Source organism: Pristis pectinata, chromosome 5 (genome assembly GCF_009764475.1).
Source record: "Pristis pectinata isolate sPriPec2 chromosome 5, sPriPec2.1.pri, whole genome shotgun sequence".
In the NCBI taxonomy this organism is placed as follows: Eukaryota; Metazoa; Chordata; class Chondrichthyes; order Rhinopristiformes; family Pristidae; genus Pristis; species Pristis pectinata.
In genome coordinates, this window is record NC_067409.1 from 87976222 (window position 1) to 88000948 (window position 24727).

General features: G+C 40.3%; 1 protein-coding gene across 4 annotated transcripts in view; it reads left to right on the top strand.

Annotated features, from left to right (window-relative positions):
* zdhhc11 (zinc finger DHHC-type containing 11) overlaps positions 1 to 24727 on the top strand; it is an 86441-nt gene that overhangs the window by 21696 nt on the left and 40018 nt on the right. The window contains exon 1 of one of the 4 annotated variants that reach the window (XM_052016920.1): positions 4458 to 4776. The exons of 1 other annotated variant lie outside the window; for it this stretch is intronic. In XM_052016920.1, coding sequence (XP_051872880.1) covers positions 4606 to 4776 — 171 coding nt within the window. In that variant the 5' untranslated portion in view covers positions 4458 to 4605. Of the gene's footprint in view, positions 1 to 4457; positions 4777 to 6259; positions 6382 to 10788; positions 10811 to 24727 lie in introns of those variants that run through there. 2 more of the 4 variants (XM_052016922.1, XM_052016923.1) reach the window with 2 other exon arrangements.

The window sequence follows — 24727 nt, forward strand, 5'->3', positions numbered from 1 at the left end:
AAGTTCACAATGAGACCCTGAAAAATATAGGCTACTTCCCATGTCTTGTGCCTGAACTTTTGTGATGCAAATTCTGCTGCTTACGTAGTCGCCCAGGGTTGAATGCTGGCTAGATCCTCCTGTGTGGAAGTATGGGCTGCTTTGTGATGAATTGCAAATGAACTTGAATATCGTGTAATTATCAGTGAATGTCCTCACTTCAGACTTTTACGCTGGGATGAAGGTGATTGATGAAGCAGCTGAAGATATGTGGGCCTCGGACACTGCCCTGAGGGACTTCTGTGGTGATGTCCTGGGACTGGGATGATCGAGCTCCAAAAACCACAGTTGCCTTCCTTGGTGGGAGACATGACTGGCCATTGGAATGTTAGCCCTTTGATGTATGTTGACTTCAGTTTTACCAGAGCTTGAGGCTTCCCCACCAAGTCAGATGCTGCCTGTGTCAAAGGTAGTTTCCCTCGTGTCACCTCTGGAATGCAACTCTTTGGACCAAGGCCATGTTGAAATCTAGAAATGAGTAGTCTTGATTAAACTCATACCGGGTGGTTGCCACAGTCACACTGTTGATAACATCTTCCATCAGTTTACTGTTGATCAGCATAAGATTGATTGGGCAGTAGTTAGCTGGATTGGATTGATTCTGGTTTTTATGAACCTCCTTGGGCAATTTTTCATATTGCCAGTTGCTGTCAGTGTTGCATGTGTACTGGAGCAGCTTGGATGGAGACACTGGAATGCAGGTCTTTAGTATGACAACAAGGATGTTGTCTGCTCCCACAAGCTTTGTATCCAGTGTTTTCAGCTGTTTCTTCATATCTTGTGGAATGAACCAAATAGGCTGAAGACCATCTGCTGGGTTGGTGGGGATCTTGGGAAGATGCTGAGATGGGCCATCCACTTGGCAGTTCTGACCAAATATGGTGGCTAATTTCCTCAACCTTGAATCGACATGCTGCGCCTGTCCTCATTGAAGATGGGCATATTTTGGGCTCCTCCTGTCAGCTGTTTAATTATCTACCACCATATATGACCAGATGTGGAAGAACTTCAGTGCTTTGATTTGTTCCGTTGGTTGTGAGATAGATTAGCTCTGTTGCATGCTGTTTGCATAGCTATGCTTGGTGCTGCTCCAGCTTGCCCTCTGCCCTTCTAATTTGAGCCAAGATTGACCCCCTGGCTTAATAGAAATGGTAGGGGAATGAATGAGGTTACAGATTATGGTGATGAACATTGATGCTGCTGCTGCTGGTCAGTTTTGAGCTGCCAGAACTGTTCTGAATCTATCATACTTAGCACACTTGTGATACCACGCAACACAATGGAAGTTGTCCTCAGTGTGTAGGTGGGACTTGGTCTTCATACAGACTGCACACTGATCCTTTTAACCAATGAAATTGTGGACAAATACATCCACTACAGATGGATTGGTAAGGAGATAGAGTAGATTTATTTATTGTGCCTGTACATTCACAATCTGGCAGTTATGTCCTTCAGGACTCGGGCAGTGGTGGTGCTGTCAAGCCACTCTTGATGGACATTGAATTTCCCTATCCAGAGTATATTCTGGGATCTTACAATTAGTGTTTCTTCCAAGTGTTGTTCAGTGTGGAGAAGCACTGATTCATCAGCTGAGGGAGAAACAGTAGATAGTAATTAGGAAGATGTTTCCTTGTCCATGTTTGAAATGATGCCATGGGACTTCCTGGAGTCTTGAGTAAATATTGAGAACCTTCAGGGCTTTTCACACCGGCACGACCTGTATATCACTGTGCTGACCCTGCTGCAGGGCCTGTCCTGCTGGTGAGACAGGACGTACAGTGGGATTATAATCGAGGAGTCTGGCGCACTGTCCGTAAGGTATCACAGAATCATACACCGCCTCATCCATGTTGACAGTGATGCCTATCTAATCTCACTTACCTGCATTATGCCCGTACCCCTCTACACCTTTGCTATCCAAGCACCAGTTTGAATGCCTTTTTAAACATTGTAATTGTATCTGCCTCTGCCACCTCTTCTAGCAGCTTGTTTCAGATATTCACCACCTCTGTGTGGAAAAACTTACCCCTCAGATCCCCTGTCAATTTCTCTAGTCTCACCTTAAACCTGTGCCCTTTAGTTCTAGACACCCCTGCCCTGAGGAAAAAGATTCTGATTACCTATGCTGCTTATAATTATATAACCCTCCACAAGGTCTCCCCTCAGCCTATCCAATCTCTTCTTATAACTTGAGCCCTCCATTTCAGGCAACATCCTGGCAAACCTCTCCTGCACTCTGTTGTTACCACATTCTTCCTGTATGTGGTGACGAGAACTGTGTGCAAAACTCCCAAGTGCAACCTAACCAATGTTCTGGAAGCCGTAACCTGATATCCCAACTCTTATACCCTAAGCCTTGACCTATGAAGGAAAGCTTATGAATACCCTTTTCATTACGCTATCTACCTGTGTCATCACTTTGAGGAAGCTACAGACTTGCACCCCAAGATCAATCTGTATATCAACACTCCTGATATCCCTGCCTTTTACTCTACATGTCGTACCAGAATTTGACTTCCCAATGTGATTACCTCATACTTGTCTGGATTAAATTCCATCTGCCACTGCTCCGTCCAGTTTTCCGGCTGATCTATGTCCCACTGTGTCTTTGGACAGCCTTCTTCACTATCCACAACTCCACCCAATTTTGTATCATCTTCAGACTTACTAATCATACTTCCTACATTCTCATCCATGTCATTTATAACAACAAAGGTCCCAGCACCGATCCGTGCAGTACACCACTTGTTACAGACTTCCAGTCAGAAAACATCTATCCCCACCACTGCCCTCCTATCACCAAGTCACCGAGCCAATTTTTTTTGTGTAGTTTGTCTACACACCTCTGATCCCTTGTGTCTTAGCCTTCTGGACCAACCTACCATGCATGACATTATCAAAAGCTTTACTAAAGTCCATGTAAAACACATACCACTTTGCCCTCATCGGTTTTCTGAGTTGCTCCCTCAAAAAAAACATTCAGATTTGAGGCATGATCTTCCCTGCACAAAACCACGCTGATTCCTCCTCATAAGTCCTGGCCTTTCCAAGTGAACATAAATCCAGTCCCTCAAAATCTTCTCCAACGACTTCTCCAACCATTGATGTAAGGCTGATTTGCCCTGTTGTTTCCAGGTTATCCTCCAGTCTTCTGGTGTGTTACTCGAGGCTAATGGACATGCAAAAATCTCCATTGGAGCCCATCTGCTCCCTTACTTCCCTCAGCATCCTGGAAAAGATCACGTCAGGCCCTGGGTTTTTATCTACCCTGATGTACTCCAATGTTTCTAGCACTTCCTCCTTCCTGTAATGAATGGGCTCCAAATATCAACATACCCCGCCCTTAACTCAAGCCTCCACATCCTTCTCCCTGGTGAATACTGATAAGAAGTATTCATTTGGGATCTCACTTGTATCCCCGGCTCCACGCATAGATTATCCTACTGGTCCCTGAGGGGATCTATTTCTTCCTTGGCTACCCTCTATAATTCTGGGGGGATGATTGTGTCAGTTTAATTGTCAGTGTTTGCAAAGAGGACTTTGCATGGTTGACGAGCTGGAAGTCGCTTGGCCATGCCCATTTTCAGTGTGAAAGTTAATGCTGGGTGGACCATCCAATACCATTCTTATACCATTTCAATGATGCTGCTATGGTACAACTGTGTGGCTTGCTACACCATTTCAGAGGGCACTTGAAAGTCAGCTACAGTCCTGGGTCAGAAGTTGCATATAAACCAGACTGGGTAAGGGTGGCAGACTTCCTCCACTGAAGAACATTAGTAGACTAGTTGTATTTTTATGACAATCCTACAGTTTTGTGGTCATCATTACTAATGACAAGTTTGTTAATTTTGAAATTTCAGATTATTAATTCTATTTAAAATCCACACCTGTCATGTGGTATTTGAGCTCTTTTCTTTGGAGTGTTAGTTAAAGTCACTTGATTACAAGTCTGGTAGTTTAATTGTGGCTGCCCCCATTTGCTTTAGATCAAACCATAACTTTGCTGATAAACTGCTGTAGAATAGACCCAAGCAATTTGTTTGATGGGAAGTGCTGTTCTAATGAATAAGTCCATCATCAAAGTACCTTTGCCCTACATCCTCTTCTGATATTATCTGTGTTTTGATGTTCTTTAGAGGGAAGGTCCCGTACTTCTCAGCACAAACGTACAACAGCCAGATTTTTTTGATCCATCTGCTAACACATTTTGCAGATTTGTTTTCCATAATACAAATATCAGTTCACCTCAAGCTTGTGCATAATGCAAGATTGTTACATATTGCTTTATGTTGGTTCAGTTCAATTTGGTGAGGCTGGCCACTTCCTTTCACAGTTTCCTCTTTCCCCAGCTCCAAAGAAGGAGGGTTTTCAGGTAGTTGTGACAGAGCAGAACAGCACCAACTGAAGGAAATCACTTGCTTGCGACCCAACAAGTGTGAGAGCACCAGACTCTGGTTGCTGAGTACTGCAGCAGCTGAAGTGCTGCAAAGATGTAGATCAGTGTAGCGAGCAGCTTATTTCTGTGCGCAGTGTTGAGAGCTTACAAGTGGATTTTATTTTTTAATGACTTCGGGTAAAATGTCAGTAATCCATTCTGCAGAACACTATCCTTGCTTATGTGGTGCTCAAAGCTGTGTTCATTTCAAAGGATACAGCACTGTGGTGGTGAACCGTTATGGACAAGTAGGATTTTTTCACCATTATTTTCAATGTTGCTGCATAATCTGGCACTGGGTACGTATGACCTTTGTTCCAATTATCTGTAACTGTCATGTCACAGTTGAATTACTCATAATGGTAAATGAACTTCTTGAATATCATTTCAAATAAACCATGTTTAACTATTACAAATAATGATTATCCTATTCATTTTTTTTAAAAGCTCATGTTTTCATTGCCTATCCTAGCCTGCTAGTACTGTATACTGTAAAGGATGCCATTACTTCTTTTAACACCATGCTTCCTGTATATGATCTGAATGATTCCGTTCCGTTCATCTATCACAATCCCCAGTATTTTAGGCTGTGCTACACATGTAAGCTGTTCATGTGTGCATGTAACTGGTTCTTGAATATGCCGTGTTTATTTCTGAGGGATGTTTAAAGTAAAATCAAAAAGTGGTTGAACTCTTCAAACTTGGATTGCAAATGTAAGAACTCACCTCAGAAATGTTAGGATCCAAATGATAATTTAGTTATGTTAAGTGAAACATTGTGTTTTTAAAACAGGAGAGATTGAGATCTTAATAATTTGTTAACATTTAAAACGGAGCAAATGGATAAACAGTAAATGCTGAGAGGATTGTGACCATTTGGTCTTTCAAGAGACATGGAGATTTGACCATTTGAAATTAGTTCCCAGAGTTGGATGTTTTAAAATCTTTAATATTTGGTCAACTATAGCTCACAGCAATTGGTTTTCAACTATAACATTATAAAGGCTGCTTTCTACATAATGCTAAGTGGGCATATGTTGAGATGGCAATTCTTAGTGGTGGTGCCTTCCTGCTATACTAAGTTGGATGATGCATTCAGAGATGAAGTACATGTCGGTGGCAGGCTAATCACTCATTATAAGAATAGGAAAGGATTAGTAGCTGGTTTATGATTGGATTTTATCTAGGCAGGGAATATAACCAGAAGTCCAAAAAAGAATACATAAAGTGTGAACAAAGAAAGAAATGCTTATACTTGGGTGGTGCCTTTGGAAAATGCATCAAGACAACTTGGTGAATAAAAAAGTGTCTGGTCACTGTTTCAGTGTAGGAAACATGGCAGCCAATTTGCACATAGCAATATCCCACAAATGCCAATGAGGTAATATATTCTATTTTATTATAATATTGGTTGAGAGATACATTTTTCCCTGATTTTATTGAGCATAAACGGATGCTAAGTTGTGGGTTTGACCAGATCCTTGTACAGTTTCAAAGACAAATCACCACAGATACTGGAAATCTGAAATTATAACATAAATGTTAGAAGTTCTTAGCAGGTTGGGCAGCATCTGAGGAAAGAGGAACAGAGTTAGTAGAGTTAGAAATCAAATGTGTTTTAAGTAGCAATGAAGGGAAAGGATGATGGGAAGAAATGGATAGGGTGAGATGCCCACACACAAGCAGTGGTGTTGCTGGTTCAGAGAGAGTGATGAAGTTTTGTTCATTGTAGTTGATCTGTCTGGAGGAAGGAGATGACTGAAGACAGGACAGAGAGAGAGTCTGTAAGTTAGTAATTCAAAGCACTTGATTTGCTGGGAATCTGAAATAAAAGACAATTCTGAAGATGAGACTGCAGATGCTGGAATCTAGAACAAAAATGGAATGCTGGAAAAACTCAACAGGTCAATGCCTCAGCCTGAAATGTCAACTTGCACTTTTTGTCTCCACAGATGCTGTTTAACTTGCTGAGTTCTTCCAGTGTTCTGTCTTTTAGTTATAAAGGAGAATTCTGAAAGTAGGGCAGCATCTTTGGAAAGAGAGGAAACTGAGTAAATGTCACAGGTTGATGTCTTTTTCTCAGAGCTGGTCACCTGATACAAACTGTTTATCTGAAATTGATGAATTCATTGTTTGGTCCTGAGGACTGGCTCTTCCCTGCACTTTCCTGACCCCTTATTTGCATCATGGAGGACAAGTTGGCAACCATTAACTTTGGTTTCCCTTCCACTGTAGTCTCAATGGAGTCCATTCCATTTCCTGTAGTTCTACCCTTATTCTCTCCTCCCACCAGGAGGCCTGTAAAATAAAATGTTTGCTTTAGTTCTGTCATTAAGGTTTGAGTGGGGTGGGAGGGGGGAGGTTTTATGTTTTATGCAGATCCATCCCATTGTGAGTTCCCAATTAGCCTGATAAAGGATCTTCACGCTAATTATAGACTTGGTTCTCTCCATTGACATTAGCTGACCAGTGGCTGGCTGGTTGTGGCTATGGAGAAGTGATGCTGGTGAACCACAGGGATGTGGAAATCTTCGAGCACACTACTGTGCCGAGTTGTTATGTGAAGTTGCCCAGTGATATCAACAAGAAAACAAATGTGAAATTTCCTCCTTTTGATAAGGTATCAATTCGGAGATGAGCTCCTACTTAAATAAAAGCAAAAAGTGCATAAATTTGAATATTAGTATTGTTATTTGTGTCCACCAGTTGCATCTGATTGCTGAAGGCACAGAAGAATGTGGTTTCTGTATTTTTTGTCTTTGCTGAAGCACGTTACTGGAATTTACACCAAAGATTAGGATCTATGGGCAGCTGTTTACTTTTCATTTGAAATTAAGCAGCAGAAACTGAAATTAGTTTCCTTTAAATGTTACACACTTGTGACACAGATGTGAGATTTCCAAGGCAGATCCTACAACTACCATCTCTCGTATAGCATCAAAAAAATACAATGCAAGGCAACAAGATGCCATTTTTTTATTTTCAGGGTGCCATGCCAAGGCTAATATTTATCCTCCTCTTTGTGGACCATGGAAAGATGATGATGGGCCTTTGCCACCCACTGATCTGGTGGGAATTTTGACCCAATACTAGAGGAAAGGCATTTTAGTTGCAAGTCAGGATGGTGTGCGATCAGGAGGGGAATTTGGAGATGATGATAGCACTTGGGTAGGTACACGGGATATGGGCCAAACGCAGGAAATTGGGACTAGCTGGGTGGGTAGTGTGGTCGGCATGGACTCGCTGGGCCAAAGGGCCTGTATCCATGGTCTATGACTCTATGACAGTTTTGACGTACACTTGATACCCTTATCCTCCCAGATGGTAGTGTTGCTGCTTTGGGTGATACTGCTATGGCCTGTTGCTTCAGTATGTCGGAGTCGCAAGTTGCATCAAGCATACATTACAGAAACAGGCCATTTAGCCTAACTGGGCTATGTTGACACTTCCTCCCATTTCCCTTCTCAGCCAATCAACTTGTTCTTTACTTGCTCATGTGGTTTTCTACCTTTTGCCGTTTGTGTGAAATACTCACCACTGCTTTGGAGGGAGTAAATATTTAAAATAAAGGATGGTGGGCTGATCAAATATATGGATGTTGTCATGGATGGTCGCATCAACTTGTTATTTTTGAACTGCGTCAAAACAGGCAGTTGACGTGTGTTCCATTGTATGTCTGTATTTTGAAGGTGATTTGAAATACTTTCGGTTGCTTGGGGATGAGGGTTGGGAGGGGTGGAATTAAGGGCAACAGATATGCTATATTTAACAGAATGCCAGCCTTTGACCAGCTTTCGTTGTTGCAGCATTTATCCTCTTTAACTTTCTCAAGCTTCCAATCCTCCAAGATCCCTGTGCTCCCAAAACATTTTGACCATCCACCATTCACAGTCATGCCTTCAACCATCAAGGATCCAAGCTCTGGAATTCCCTCCCCTAAACTGTCCGCTTCTCGACCTCCCTTCTTAAGACATCCTTAAAAAAACAAACCTTATTGGCTAAGCTTTTGGACATCTCCTTTATTATACTGAAGGGACCATGAGAGTTTGCATTTTTACCTTTTGGAGGTTGAAGCAAAATTTGTGGGTTTTTTTTGGAAATATTTCCTTCAGCTGCTTAAGTGGATTAGAATCCTTGAGGAGGGTTGATTTAGGGTAAGGAGCAAGAGATTTAGAGGGGATCTGAGGGAAACCTTTTTCACCCAGAGAGTACCTGAAGTGCACAGCCAGAGAGAATGGTGGAAGCGGAGTCTCTGATGGCATTTAAGAAGCATGTAGATTAGTATTTAAATTGCTCAGGCATAAAAGCCTACAGGTTGGGCTGGGATAAATGTGGTGGGCTGAATGGCCTGATTCCCTGCTTTGAGTCTGATTCTCTGACTATGAGGTTGATTGATGCAAGTCTTTTGAAGTTGACACTGATTTCCTGTTTCCCATTCTTGTGCCTAACTACAGCTCTAGATTACTAGTATGTGGAGGAAATGATTGCATCCAACATGAACATCATTCCCTATTGCACTAAATTTGTTTTTGAATTTTAACACTGTGGTGTGAAGGGAGACTGTCCTCGTAATTTGCTCTGGAAAATATTCAATTTCGGTAAACAGCAAGTTATCACATTGAAATCAGCTCTAAAGCTGCACTACTATTACTTATTTCATTAATTTTATTGCACATTTTGTAGATGTAGCAAACAGTGGAGGTTGGGAATGGTGAAAATCCCACATCAGCTGTGATCATTTGACTGTGAGGAAGTAGCAATACACGGGTCTAGAGGTTCATTCACACAAGTGTTTGGGCATGGAGCAAGGCTTTCTCATGGGGTCTGAATGGCAATAAAGCCACAATCTACATACACATTACTACTTTACACATACATACACATTACACTCTACATACACAGTACTACATTTCCACATTACTACTGCCATTGAAGCAACACTATCCATTTGATGGCCACCATTTCCAGATGTAAATTGGCATGTGCTTTTTATTTGGAGCTTAGTAACCCAAAGTGGTCCCCAGAAAACAAGTGCCAGACTTGTAAATTTCTGAGAGATAGCACGTTTCCATTCTGCAGACCAACAGTAAGCAGTGGTTACCAGTTTTGATTAGTTGATAAAGGTATCGTGCCAATTAATGTTCAGTTGGTAGGCAAGCTTATTACAAAATAGGTTATGGGTTCAAGTTCCACTGTAGAGACTTGAGTGCTAAAAGCTAGGCTCTGCAGTGCGGAGGAGGAGTTGCTACGTCAGAGATGTTGTCTTTCAAATAAGAGGTCTAACTATGGCCCCTTTTGAATGTAATGTATCCAGTGGCACTATTTTAATGAAAATCAATATTGGTATTCACAAGACTGTGGACATTGTTGAATAATTATTTCTTTTTGAGGAATAAATATTTTAGGAATAGCTTCTTCCCCTCTGCCATCAGATTTCTGAATGGTCCATGAACCCATAAGCACTACCTCATTATTCCTCTTTTGCACTATTTATTTATTTTGGTAACTTAAAGTAATGTTTATGTCTTGCACTGTACTGCTGCCACAAAACAAGTTTCATAACCTAGGTCAGTGATAACAAACCTGATTCTGAGTTTATATGGCCCTTGTCACATTACTATTTCTGACACTGTGTACAAATTGACTGTTGTATTGGATCACTAATGAAGGAATGAGCTGGCATTTCCTGATGTATTTGAAAGTGCTCAACTGAGTACTTCTAATATCAGCTTGTCTGTCAGAGAATAAAATGTAGCAGCACAAATGGAGACCAATTGGTCCATTGTGCCTATGCAGGCTCTTTGAGTGAGCTATCTGATTACTACCAATCCCTTGTTCACTCCTCATAATAAGTTTGATTATTCATTAAGAAAATCTGGGCCTTCAAGCCTGCTCTGCCATTCATCAAGATCATGGCTGTCTCAGCACCATTTTCTAGTACTATCACCCCATCCCTAAATTCCTTTAATATTCAGGAATCTATAGATCTAAGTTTTAGTTCTTCAAGGTAGAGTTCCAAAGCTTCATCTCTTCCCAGGACCAAATGGCCTACCCCTTATTTTCAAACTGTACTCCCCTGGTCCTAGATTCCTCCTTCAGATGCAGCATCTTCTAGGCCTTTAGCCTGTCTAATAATGATGTATGTTTTGATGAGATCTTCACATTCTTCTGAATACAGTCCCAGTCTATTCCTCTTTCCTTATACAGCAAATTCACCATCCCATGGAGCAATCTAGTTGTACTCCCTCAATGGCAACCATCCTTTCTTGGGTCAAGTTCCAGTTGGAGAACAAAGAGGAAACAAGTTGGAAACCAAACTGTAGAATATTCCAGGTGTTGTATCATCAAGGTCCTATACAATTCCAATAAGGCTTCCTCATCCTTGTATTCGGACTGTCTTGTTTTTATCAGCTTTCAAGCTTACCAACTTTTCTAGTACTATTTTTTTGACTAGTGGTTTCTTTAGTTCTTTCCTCTCACTAGATCCTTGATTCTCTAATGTACCTGGCAGGATATTTGTACCTTCCATGAAGACCAGATGCAAAGTAATTATTCTCCTGTCTCTGTCTGAGCCCCACATTTGCCAGATTAACTTCTCCTGTCTCTGTCTGTCATTTGTCATATTAATTCCCTTTTGTAACATTATTATGGATTCTTCTTTCACATTAGTTTAGTTTGATGACATAGTTCTGTTGCATAAACACAAAAAATTTATCTGCATAAGTGACAATCTATAACTCTTTCCCCCTGCTCTCCACCACATTTTCAGAACTTGCTTCCCCCACCATTTCCAAAAAAAAGCCATCATAGTTAAGGTAGTGAAAATTTTAAAACTAAGATTGATAGATTTTTGATAGGCACGGGTATGAAGAGAGGGTAAATGGATATAAAGTACAAATCACCCATAATCTAACTTAGTGGTGGACCAAGCTCCAGAACCTCAATGGTCGACACCTATACATTTGTGCCAAGGTACATTTGGTGCAATTGTATCATTACCCTATGCTTCCCAGCATTTTTATGTGCCTTTTTAAAATTTCAATCGACAGATGTGTGATGTGTTTTTAAATATGCACCACTTAATTTTTTTCAGGTCACGATGCAAATTTTCAGTTATTGCAATTGGTGACAGGAAACAAACTGGTTTTAAGTTCTAGGAAGAAGGCTTTGAGTTACTCAGTGAACAATTTCAAAAATAACCACAAGGATAAAATTGCTACAGTTCTTCCACACAAATAACTAATTTTCACTTTTGTATCTGGCATGTGTTTTGTTGCTGTATCGTTCCCAAGTTTGTGTCAGTGATTAATATCATTGAAGAAATTTTACAGGAGAAACCTTTTCTTTGTTGCAAGATACTTGTTCTATATTTGAATGGCTTTAGTGTTTGAGCACAAACTGTGGAAACATATTATTCAACATTTTACAGCATAATGCATGAATGACCTAGTCAAGGATGTATCAATACTGTTGTGATATTCCAGGAAGTCTGCAATGAACACTTTGAAAAGTACAAAATAATCACCAAATGCAAACTACAAATGTGCAAATTTTTCTGCCTTTTTTTTATACTGACTCTGGATTGAGATTGCCCTAAAATAGTTTTTCCTTTGCATGTGTTAGAGAAATGAGGACTGCAGTGCTGTTCATTGCACTCCTTAGCTGATCTCGTTGAATAAGCACTAAAAGGGGATACTCTGTGTATATGGACCATATAGAAACTTTTGAAAAGTTACTGAAGTCTAAGGTAACCCACTATAGTGGCTGCAGGATGTATCATCTAGGATGCTCACCAAGATCTTGACATTCCCTCCCAAATTTCTGACCTCCACCATTTAGAAGGATGAAGGCAACATGTACTTGGAAGTCCTCTCTTCAACAATGTGTCCACCATTCTGACTGGGTCACATATTGTCATTATTGTAAAGTTCAACTATCACCAGGTTCACAACACAGAGTGCAGTGGTTTAAGGAGATAGTCCACCACCATCTTCTTAATGCAGCTAGCAGCCTGCAATAAATCCTGGCTTTGCCTGCAGTGCCCAGAATGAAATAAAGTTGTTGTAGTCCAATTGTTATTTTCAAAGGGCTTTATCTTTAAATACAGGTGCAAACATTATAGTTTATATTCTCACCATGAGGTATGTGAAAGAAGGTTTCCCATTACTCTTGAAGTGTAGCTGCCATTAATACAGCTAACAGCAGGCTCCTGCAAGTGGGGATCCCATGTATTTGTTTATGTGATGTGGGTTGAGTGATAAATATTGTGCAGCACTTTACGATTTGACTGCTTAATTAAATGCTCCCGTCTCCAGAGATGGACTCAAACCCATGACCTTCTGATTCACAGGTGCTATGTACTGAACTACTCATGATTAAGAAAGGGAGAGTTGTGGGTTAACTTAATTGAACATTTTTTTAAACTCTGCCGCACAGATGGAGAGTAGGACCAGATACAGCTGTCAAGCTGACTCAAAGATAATAACCCAGGTGGGGTAGCTTTGCTCTACTCAAGGCCAATGGCACCCGGCTAAATAAGCTATGTTCAGTTCAGCTATCCAAAACAAATTTATGTGCTTCAATTGAATTTGGAGTGACTGTCATCATGGTAGGTCAATTTGTGTTTGGTTTTTGTTTTAATGTAATACTCAAAAAGATCTCTAACCCAGGGCACTGTAATGGTATTACAAGTATTCTGTTTATTCATCAAAAAACATTTAGATATAGCATAAACAATCAATCGTTATAATATGTTCATGGACGTGTTGCCACATAGCTGATCTGCTGTAGATCAGCACTGAGAAACTTCCTGTTATTATGCAGCAATGTGCAAACCTTTATTGCAGACGTTCTCAATTGTTAATTTATACAAATGGTATTAGGCAAAATGAACTTCCCTCTATTTAAAATAAAATTATCTCTTGAGCTTTCTTGATCATACTATGGAATAGTATAGAAAGTAAAAATGATTTCAGCCTTGTAATCGGCATCCGAAGTACAAGTAAAAATGCACAAAAATCAGTTGCTTAGTTTATCTAATGGTTCTGTAATTGCTGCCCATTAATCAGTCCTGTGCCTCTTGATTTTTAAATGCTCTTGGTGCAGAGGGCTTGTAGTTATCTGGTGCCTTTTTTAAGACTTCAGGCATCATGCAGCTAATGAAGTGGCTTTTCTGTAAATGTATTCCTTTTAATGTTGGAAAATTACAGCTAATGTGTGCTTTCTGCCCTGCCACAAACAGCAATAAAAAAAAAGGAAGGCACAGGAGACTGCAAATGCTGGAATCTGGAGCAAAAATCGAGCTGCTGGAAGAACTGGGTGGGTCAGGCAGCATCTGTGGAGGGAAACGGACAGTCGACATTTGGGCGGGTTTCGATGAAGGGTCTTGACCCGAAGCATCAACTGTCTATTTCCCTTCAGCAATGAAATAATGATTGAAATACATTATATGGTCAGGTTATATTTGGGGTAAATATTAGACAGGCCAACTATTAAAGAACATTGGAATGGTAAATGGGATTCTAACGTTACTATTGAGTTCCTTTGTAAAGAAAAATTTATTTCAGAACAGTTGCATTATCTTTGCTACAAAGCAAGGCCTCTTTATCCTCCTCCTGCCATGAAATAAAGATCCTTGAACATGTATATTTATTGTTGTATAACTGCCTTCCGTGTTCTTCTGCCAAAGTATTCATGTATTGGGACAGACTTCTCTTCCCACTCCCAATGCGGTTTGTACTTCCCATTTAAAAAAAATATTGGCCTAAGATACACGGCAACTGGAGTAAATCATTCAGTCCACTGAGTCTGCTTGTCATCAGGTGAGATCATGACTGATTTGTACACTGAATGCAATTAATTGCCTTGCTTCTATATCCCTTAATACCTTCTCTTGAAATTTTCCATTACTTTAGCAGCCTCATGAGGGATAGTTCTAGATTTCTGCGAGCATTGTATGTGTAAATGTCCTCCCTTGTATCATCCTGAACGTTCTGGTTCTAATTTTTAGATTAATATCTCTTCTGAACTACACTACCAGAGGAAATAGTTTCTGTCAATTCTTTTGATGATCTTAAACAATTGTTATATTGCTCACATCATCAATGATATTCAACAGAATATAAACTTAGTCTGTTCAAGAATCATCAGAGCCATGACACAGATAAAATGATGGTTCACAGTAATGATATTGTGACTCCAATAATTCAATAAGATTATGTTTTATCTACAAATATTCCCTCATTAATAGACATTTTTTCTATAATCGTTTGCTTTGTCAACTGAATTGCTTTGTTAAGCTTTATCTTGGGCTGAACAAGTTGTCAAAGAGCTTGAACGATTGTGAATGTTTCTGATGTTAGCAAACATTCAACACTGTTAAAAATTAAGCATACAATTAAACCATCCAAAGAAAAATTAAACATTTAACATAAATGCACCAGAAAACCCAATTAAATAACTTAGTTTATTTAGTTAATTTAATTTTCAGTTAAATTTAAAATAAATTCGCAATCTGCCTCACAACTATTCCCGACATGAATATTGAACTGCTATCAAATCTAGAGCTAATTGCTGATGCAGGGTTTTGACCCGAAACATCAACAATTCCTTTCCCCCCACAGATGCTGCTCGACCCACTGAGTTTTTCCAGCAGATTGTTTGTTGCTCCAGATTCTGCAGTCTCATGTGTCTACCAAGTCTTACCTGGAGTAGGTTTGGAGGGCAAATTATCCAGCTGAAGTCGTGGGTGATATGTGGAAACTCGTACTCAGGACTCCATTTGGAGTTCAGCATCTGAATGTAGATGGGATGAGGTTAGTGACTGGCGGTGTTCCCTATTTGTGCACACTTGCAGAGGAATCCTGAGCATCCACGTGGTTAAGGAGCTAAAAGCCAGCAGCTCTGCATGGATTCAAGCCAATATTAAATTTACGTTCTCCTAGTTATCAACCATTCAGCCACTGAAACAATTTATTTTCATCTATCAGAACTTATAATTTTGTACACATCTATTAAATCTTCTCTTAATTATGTACACTCAAGAGAACCGTCTCAGTCTTCCTAGTCTTCAAGAGGAAACACGCTCTAAACACTGACCTTGTCGAGACCCCTTCATATCTTGGCTGTTTCATCCAAGTCAGCTATGGCTCAGATAGTGATGCTCTCAATTTGGAGGATGAAGATTGTGGGTTCAAATCTTCCATCCTGAGATCAGGACATGAAAAGAAATCTGGGCTGTCACCTTAGTATAGTACAAAGTGGATCCCATAGTTGAAGATGCATGTGACCTCGATTCAATCCCTGTCTGCAATCTGAGGTGGATGTAAAAGGTCACACAGAACTACTCAATGATCAGGGTGGTTTTCCTGGTAGGGACAGCACAGTGGTGCAGCAGTAAATGGTGCTATCTCACAGCTCCAGTCCCTGGGTTTATGCTGACCTTGGGAGCTGTCAGTGTAAAGTGCCCTACTTTCCTCCTACTTCCTAGACATGTGCTGGTAGGTTATTTGTCTACTGTAGTATAGGTAGGAGATAAATGAAACAAAGGATATTTGATAGGCACGAGAGAGAAAGAATGTTACTGGGCAACAAGGAAACCAGGAGGAATGGGACTGCTGAGATTACTCTGCTGGGAGCTGGCATGGACTTGATGGGCTAAATTGTCTCCTGTGTCACAAGAAATAAGTTAGTAAATTTCCTCTCATTTTCTAAACTCCAGCAGATACAAGCCCTACCTGTCCAACATTCCCCCACAATGCGACCTGCTGGTTCCAGGTATTATTCTAGTAAACCTTTTCTTTCTTTTTCAATATTTTTATTAATTCCAAATAAAAAATACAAAGTACATGAGACAAAGGTAAAAACAAAATGTTACAAAATAGATTTATTGAATCACACTTGAAATCACAATGCTTCATATTAATAAACAAAAATGATAACTAATTAGTATTAATAAATTGGAATAACCTTTTCTGAGCTGCTAATGCATTAACATTCTTCTTTAAATCAGGAAATCAATGCTGTATGCAGCTTGCCAGCTGTGATGCCACCAGTACTGTGTCTAAGTGAAGCATAGCCTCGCTACCTTTGTATTCAGTCCCTCTTGCAATAAATTATATTCTGCAAGCTTGCCAAATTACTTGCTGAACCCACACACTACCTTTAGCAGGACATGCCCTCAAATACCCAGGTCCTTCTGCGTCTCAGTTATCCTTTCTTATGTTGTCATCTTCAAAGGCTTTGCCTATTGTTCCCTGAAATCCAATTGTTTGTGTCCTTTTAATTGGATTTCTATACCTGCCATAGTATTGAAAAGGATCTTATCAGTCACAAAGACTGTGATGAAGGTAATCGATACCTGTTTTCATTCTCGACTTTTCTGTAGTCTTTGGTGTAGTTGATCACACAACCCTCCTTTCAATGCCCCTTCATTGTTGGACTACACTCATTTATGTCTATTCTTAACTATCCGGTTGTCAGCAGTGGCTTCTTTTCCTACCTACGCATGACCCTATTTCTCAAACAAATGCTGTGCCTTGGTGACACTGTTGAAAAGCATGCGTTGCTTTGCACATGTACAGGAACATCCCATTCTATCTCGTCGCCATCTCTCAATTCCACTTACTAAACCTAAACTGTCTTTGCTCTTCCTTATCCCTGACATCGATTACTGGATAAGCAGAAACTTCCTCTAATTAAACATTGGAAGCTTGAAGTTATTGTCTTTGGTTTCCGTTACAAATTACATTTCCTACTCAGTGGTATTTTTCTCTCTGTAAACTACCAGAGGCCGTTTGCAACCCTGGTGTCATGTTTAATCCTGAGGTGACCTTTGGAGCATATATGGCGGCCATCACTAAGATCGCCAATTCCACCTCCTTAACCTTCCACTACCCTATTTTGGTTCATCTCATCCACTTCTGAACAAGTCATATATTTCTTTTACCTCAATCATGACCATTCCATTTGTCACTCTCCATAAACTCATGCTTGTGCAAAAGTCTTCTTCCTGTATCCTTGCTGACATACATTTATTCCCACCCCTTATTATCCCTGAAACTCCTTCTGCCTTACAACTCTCTGAAATCTTTGTGCTTGTCTAAGTGTAGCCTATCGGTATTGGTTTATTATTGTCACTTGTACTGAGGTACAGTGAAAAGCTTGTCTTACAAACCGATTGTGCAGGTCAATTAATTACACAGTGCAGTTACACTGAGTTAGTACAGAGTGCATTGATGTAGTACAGGTAAAAACAATAACAGCCTACTTGAATGGCCCTGATTTTTTTTATATATATTGTAATTACCTTTCCCCCACTTGTGGCTGTGCCTTCAACTGCCAATACCCTAAAGTCTGGATCTATTTCCCTGAAACACTTGATGCCCTATGATTCTTTCTCCTCCAGTAAAACATATGTCAAGCTCAAGGTTTTGGTCATTTACCTGATTTCCCTTCATGGCTTGGTGGCACACTTTGTTCAATAACTCCTCCGTGAAGTATCTTGAGATGCATTCAGATTGCACCTGTCAGGCAGTAATACAAGTATTTCGACTTTCTCCTTATCTAACAATGAATGTTGAATTTCTATACTAGAAGTGAACATACTAACTATTGTACCAAGTTGAATGGATTTGCACTTGCAGCTTGCTGCACAGTAACTCTTCTATTGTGCAGGTAGTAATGTGTTTAAGCTTGCCATCTGGGAGGTATTCTAGATTCTTTTAATTTGTGTTGTCCCAAGCTGCAGTAAACCCTTCCAAAGTTCATTGTTAAAGTATGCTGTAAATGAAGTCATCTTTATTTAATATACATACTTTCCAAAAGTCAAAGCAGCCATGCTTGATGCAATGGAAGTATACATCATGTGATGATTATCAAACTGCGGTTATACCTATCTCAGTTCAAGCGTGTTTTGAATCATAATACAAAAAACTTAAACTATCAAGTTCAGAAGTGGATGTACAGTAACCCTGAGTATGAAACATCTTGCTAAGCCTCTGCATAACCTACACTCTCGACCATAGGTTTGTAATTGAGGAAGCCCCCTCCACCATTTGACAGTTTCTGATCTGGATGGACTACATTGTTCAATGACAAAGTCTGGTCTCCAGGAAGAAGTGAAACTATAGAACAGTCAGAAAAGAACCTGCATTCAGCAGTACTTCTGGAAAGGTTAAACCATCTCCAGATCAGTTGAGGGCAATACATGTATGACACCGACAAGAATGTAATAAAAAGAGAACATGCTGTTTTTTTAAGGGGGAAGTAAAGAGATTAATTCAGCAGAGCTGCATTTTTAATGCCACCTGTTTAGTTGGTTTTGCTACACCACCTTCCCACTGAACATGTATGAACATACAAACTAGGAGCAGAAGTAGGTCACTCAACCCATCATGGCTACTCCGCTATTTATAAAAAATATGGCTAATCTGTACATTACCCTAACTCCATGTACCTTTAGCAACCTTTCACCCACCTTGCTTATTAATTATCAGTCTACCTCCTATCTTCGAAATATTTAAAGACTCTGCTTCAATGATCCTTTGAGGAAGAGAGTTCCAGAGACTCTCAATCTAGCAGGGAAAAGAAAATTGCCTCACTTCTGTCTTAAATACATGACTCATTTTTAAACAGTGACACCAAATTCTTGGTTCTCCCATGAGGAAAATCCTCTTTACATTCCTTTGAATCTTATATATTTCAATTCCATCTCCAGTGGTTGCAAGCCATGCTTGTCTTTGACTGCCTCAACACATTAACATTCTTCCTTAGATAAGGAGACTGATGCTGTACACAATACTCCCAGACACAATCTTACTAATGCTCTATGTAACTGAAGCACAGCCTTCCTACTTTTTTGTATTCAATGCCCCTTGCAATAATTGATAACATTCTGTTTGCCTCTTAATTACTTGCTGTACTTGCATACTAGTGTTTTGCAAATCATTCTCTAGGACTCCCAGATCCCTCTGCATCTCAGAGTTCTGCTTTAGTATTCTGTATTGCTGAGCAAAGAAATCAGTAATGAAATCATTCCTGAATTGTCCTAAAGTCTACAAGAACTAGAGTCAGCTCCCTGGGCACCAGTGTAAACAAGCTATGGGGAAAAATCGTAAAGAGATTAAAACAATACTGAAGATGTGAGAGCAGGCTGGGGCCAGAGAGAGATGATGGTATAATGTTTCAATAAAAAGAAGCATGTAATTGGACAAGGCTTTACTTTCCAGTTGATGTGGGAAGGCAGTGTGCAGTCAGTATGTGGCTGGCTGGTAACCTCTTGGAATAATTAGAAAACAGCCTCTGTAAATGGTAAAGTGTAACTGTCGAAATGGAAAGCATCATGATGCAGTTGGAATGAAATCCATGTACTGTGTAGAAAGGCACGTTAAGAATTTGTGATGGTTGTTTGTGTTTCTTTGGCTTGTAGCATGGAAAAATAGCCCACAATGTAGTTGATTTTTAGGTAATCAGGAGGAAGCGGAAAATTTTGTATGGTATTATTTTGGTTGTTGCTTGATTTTATTTACTTGTCAAAACAGTCATGGGGTTTATTTTATTTGGTTTATTGTTGCTGCATGCTGAAAGACACCTGTCACCATTATCCCTGTCTCTTATTTAATCTGTGTGAACTGAAGGCAAACTAAATATGAGTCACTGCCTTCAAGGCCTGTTACAGCATTCACTTATGATAACAGTGACATCTTAATGGTTTTTGTACAACTGTATCCATGCCTGTCTTCTTGTGCCCTCCAAGCATGGAGCTGATATTTGGATACCAGTTCATACTCTTCCGCCGCTTGCTCCCAATGGCTGAACACCTGCTCCCTAAATTGCAGTGTGGATTCTGTCAATCTGGAAGTACAGTGGATGTGATCTTTACTGCCCAACAACTCTGACAAATGCAGGGAGCAGCACCAATACATGCCCCTTTATTGAAATTACAAAAAAATTGACTCTGTCAATCAAGAGGGACTGTGGAGAATGTGTTTCAAATTTGGTTGCCCTCAAGTTTGTTGCCCTTCTAGGTCTGCTACATGATGATATGCAAGCCATGATCCTCACCGACAGGATTCTCTGTGTACCCAATCCCAGTGCAGACTGATATCACGCAAGGCTGTGTTATCACCAGTCCATCTTCTCTTTCTCACCACAATGTTGCACCTTGTCATTCACAAGGGAAACTGTTCAGTCTGCAGAACTAAGGTCACCACATCTTCATTCATCACACCACAGCATGCAGGAGATGCCTACGTAAGCACATAATCTGTCATTGCTGACTCGTTCACAGAAGCACTAGGCACATCACTAGGATGGCACAGTGGTGCCGCTCTAGGTGGCACACTAACACAGCTGGTCAGGCTGCTGTCCCATAGCTCCAGTGACCCAGGTTCAATCCTCACGTCCGGTGCTGTCTGTATGGTGTTTGTACGTTCTCCCAGTGACCGTGTGTGACACAGAAGAGAGGGTCTTGCACTAAACATCCTCAACACAAAGGCCCTCAGTCAATCTGCTTTGTTGTAGAGCACCACACCTAAACAATGCTGATCCGTGACAAGACCCGAGAAAATGTGAAACATTTCTTGTATCACGAGAGGCACCTCTCAGCGAACGCAAACATTGACGATGAAATTCACCTCTGTCTCACATCAAAATGTCAAACCGGCACTGAACTTATGGTGATTTCCTCTCCTCCATCATGCTTTTGAGATATGAACTACTTCAGCAGACAGTTCAAAGCACTGGAGAGAGACCACCAGCAATGTCTCCACAAAATCCTTGAGTATCTGGTAGGATAAGTGGACCAACATCAGCTGCTTCTCCTGGGCCAACATCCCCAGAATGAGGTCCTAATTACATTTTGTCAGCTCTAATGGGTAGCCACCTCGTTCACCTGCTTGAAACCACGTTCCTGAAATAGGTACTCTACTATTGTGGACAAGTTACCACAAGGGCAGGTGAAACACTTCAAGGATATTCTCAAAGCCTTATTGAGAAAATGTAACATCTTCGCTGACATGAGTGAATTCCTGCCTCATGACTGCTCAAAGTGAAGAAGAAACATTTTTAGATGGCACTGAGAACCTCTGTTCTCTTTGGGAGCCTACAGAAGGCAAGGGTAAACAGCAGAAGAATCCCTTCACCTCCCATATTACCCACCTATCAGCCCTGGCAAGCATCTTCCGTCTTCAGATCCCATATTGCCCTTGTCAACTGCGTTAGAACCCACAGAAACTGAGTTGAAGCAAGTCATCATCGATCCCAAGTGACTACCTAAATCCGAGAGAGAGAGAGAGAGAGAGAGAGAGAGTTAAGGTGCTATGGTGTGGCTTGAGGGCAGTGGTGAGACTTTTGGAAAACCAAAGGTTTAGTTATGGATGTACTAAATTTGAATTTGTCTTGAATCACAGAACTTCTTATAGTAGGAGTCCATTAACAAGGACAGAAGCAAATAGGAGCAGGAGTGGGCCACCAAGCCCCTCATGCCTGTCCCACCATTCAATATGATCATGACTGATCTGTCCCAGCCCTCAATTCAGGCTATTGTATATACACAAGCTAGAAAATAATTATCTAGGCTTATCACACCTCACAACTCATGGTAGATTATGCAGCATCCAGTGCTCCTCAAAGTGATTTTTTTACTATGATGTGTACTTCTGCCTCTACCACACCTTCAGGCAGGGCGTTTCAGAAACCCACTACACTTTGGCTTGTAAAACAAAATTCCTCCACTCACCTTTTAATCTTTTTCATCCTTCTACAAATTGCGGTAAATCATTATCCACTCCAGGGCTTTTCTGTTCCTCAGCAGTTCTCACTCCCCTACCATTTTCTACGTGCTTTTTTATCATCCCATTCCCTCACACAGATGGATGTGAAAGATCCCATGGCACTATTTCAAAGGAGAGCAGTAAAGTTATTGCTGGTATTCTGGTAAGAAGTTCTATCTCACCATCACAAGGCAAATTATCTAGTCATTATAATTTTGTTATTTATAGGACATTACTATTGTGAATTCCTGCAAAATACCTTTGGTGGTGTAAAATACTTTGGGATGAATTGAAAAAGGCTATGAAAAGCATTGCATAAATGTGAAAATCTCTTCCTTTTTTGCTTTCCCCTCATGCATTATCTCACTTTTCTCTGGATTGAATTCCATTCGCCATTTTTCTACATTTCTGACCGACAGACTGATGTTTGATGCTCTTGCAACTGAGTATATTTCAAAGAAAGCACTTCACCAATGTGAAATTGTTCTTGTGTACAGTTATTTATTTTCTGATTAATAATCCAAAAACCTGCTCCCAATTGTGCCTGTGAGAGTTATTTATTTTTGCTTCTAAATGCATATTAAAGTGGGATTTTTTAAAAATTACTATTTACTGCTCAAAGTCGGGAGAAGTTTTTATCTTCTGCTTTCATTAGACATGTCTTGAGCCCAATACCATGTACTGGGAAGATGCATGATAGATGTGATTTGTCTTTAAAAAGTGCATTTAACTATTAAAGTGTCTGATGATGCACCATAAGAGTCTTGCCAATCATTCCTCAGGATAATGAGATTGTGAATCACATTAGCCATTAAAATTGGACGATTTCTTCAAATCTCTTGGATGAGGCAGGAAGTTAGTAAAATGGTGGAGGGCATGAGATGTGTTCTGGATAAAGGTCAGAAGGGACTGGACAAAGGGAGACAGGATAGAGTCAAGGTATGAAGAGAGAAGTTTGGTGGAGCATGAGCAGGCAGAAACAATGGGTCTACCAGGACAATCCTGTTTATGTATCTTGGGTAAGAGAAAGAAGCAGGCACTGTGGGGTTTAATTGGAAGTTATTGGATTAATTGGTATTGGAGAATGGTTATAGTACAGAAGGAGGCCCATTGAGCCCATGCCAGTTGTTTATCAGAGCAACTATATCAATTCTCCCCTCAATCCTCCATTCACATCTCTCCCAAGCAGCCTATTCCTGCTCCTAATTCATGGGTTTGTAAGGTTTTCACTGAGCCACGTGAAGAGATACCACTGATGTTCTGCTGTTCTCTAATTTGCTCACCCTTTCAAAAAAAAAGTTCAATCAGGTTTGCTAATTATTCCCTACTCTATGTAAATCCTCGCTAAACCTTTCAGTTTGGCTCAAAGTGTTTGAAATTTTTCTTGGGGTTCTTTTTTCCTACCATTGCCAAGGAATTTCTATACAAGACATTGAGTTAACTGGTTTATAATTCCTATATCTGTCTCACCCAGTGGATTGAAAAATGGAAAGTGCAGCATTGTTATTCAAGGAGGGAGAGAGGAAGTGGACCAGAGAGACTGACAATTTGAAAATGTTGAATGCATAATTAAGGATGTGCAATTTGAAAAGACAAACATAATTAAGGAAGTGCAATTAGAAAATCCAGTCATCGCCATTTTGATGGGGCAGTCAAGTTTGCCAAATCTAATTGAGCTTGAGTTGTGATTTGTCTTTAAAAATTAACCGACGGGGTAAATAAAAGCAAGATAAATGGATTTGGTATATCTGGCATTCCACACCTGGATTTGATATGATGTTCAGTCATTGTCTGTATTTAAAGCTGAGACTGAGATCTTTTGGAATTCGGGAGCATTGAGGCATATGGGGATTGGGCAGGTAGATGGAATTAAGGTGAAGGGATCATTTGTGGTCTTGATGAATGGTGGGGTTTTCTCTTTGAAGTATAATATCACTATTATTGGTCTTAAGGGACCACCTTGCTTATGACCACCAACATTTTGCACTGCCAATCCAAGAACTTTTGTGCTTTTCCAATTCTGCCCCCATTTTCAGCCCCTGGATCCTTTGCCTCATAATTGGCATCAGCTGACTAGCCTCTTGAATTCTGAAAGTTCCTCCTTTTGAGCTGATCACATCTTGTAGACTGCTCTTATCTCTCAGTCAGAAACTTACAGTCTATTTGAACAATAAAGTGTTTATGCTGACACAATAGTATGTTACTGAGGGAAGTACTGCACTGTTGCAAATGCATCTTTGGATAAGACAATAAACCAAGACCCTGGCCCCCCCCCCCCCCCCCCAACCAACCCACCCACCCCTTTCCCCTTTGTGCTTTCTGAGATGGATATAAAAGACCCCATGGGAATAATTTAAAGGGGTCACCTGGGCAATAATCAAGTCCACTGAAATAAATGATCTGGCCAGGCTTGTATTATTATCTTAGGTTCATGGTTTATGCAAAGTTGCTGCATTGCAGCACCTACTACCCAAATTAG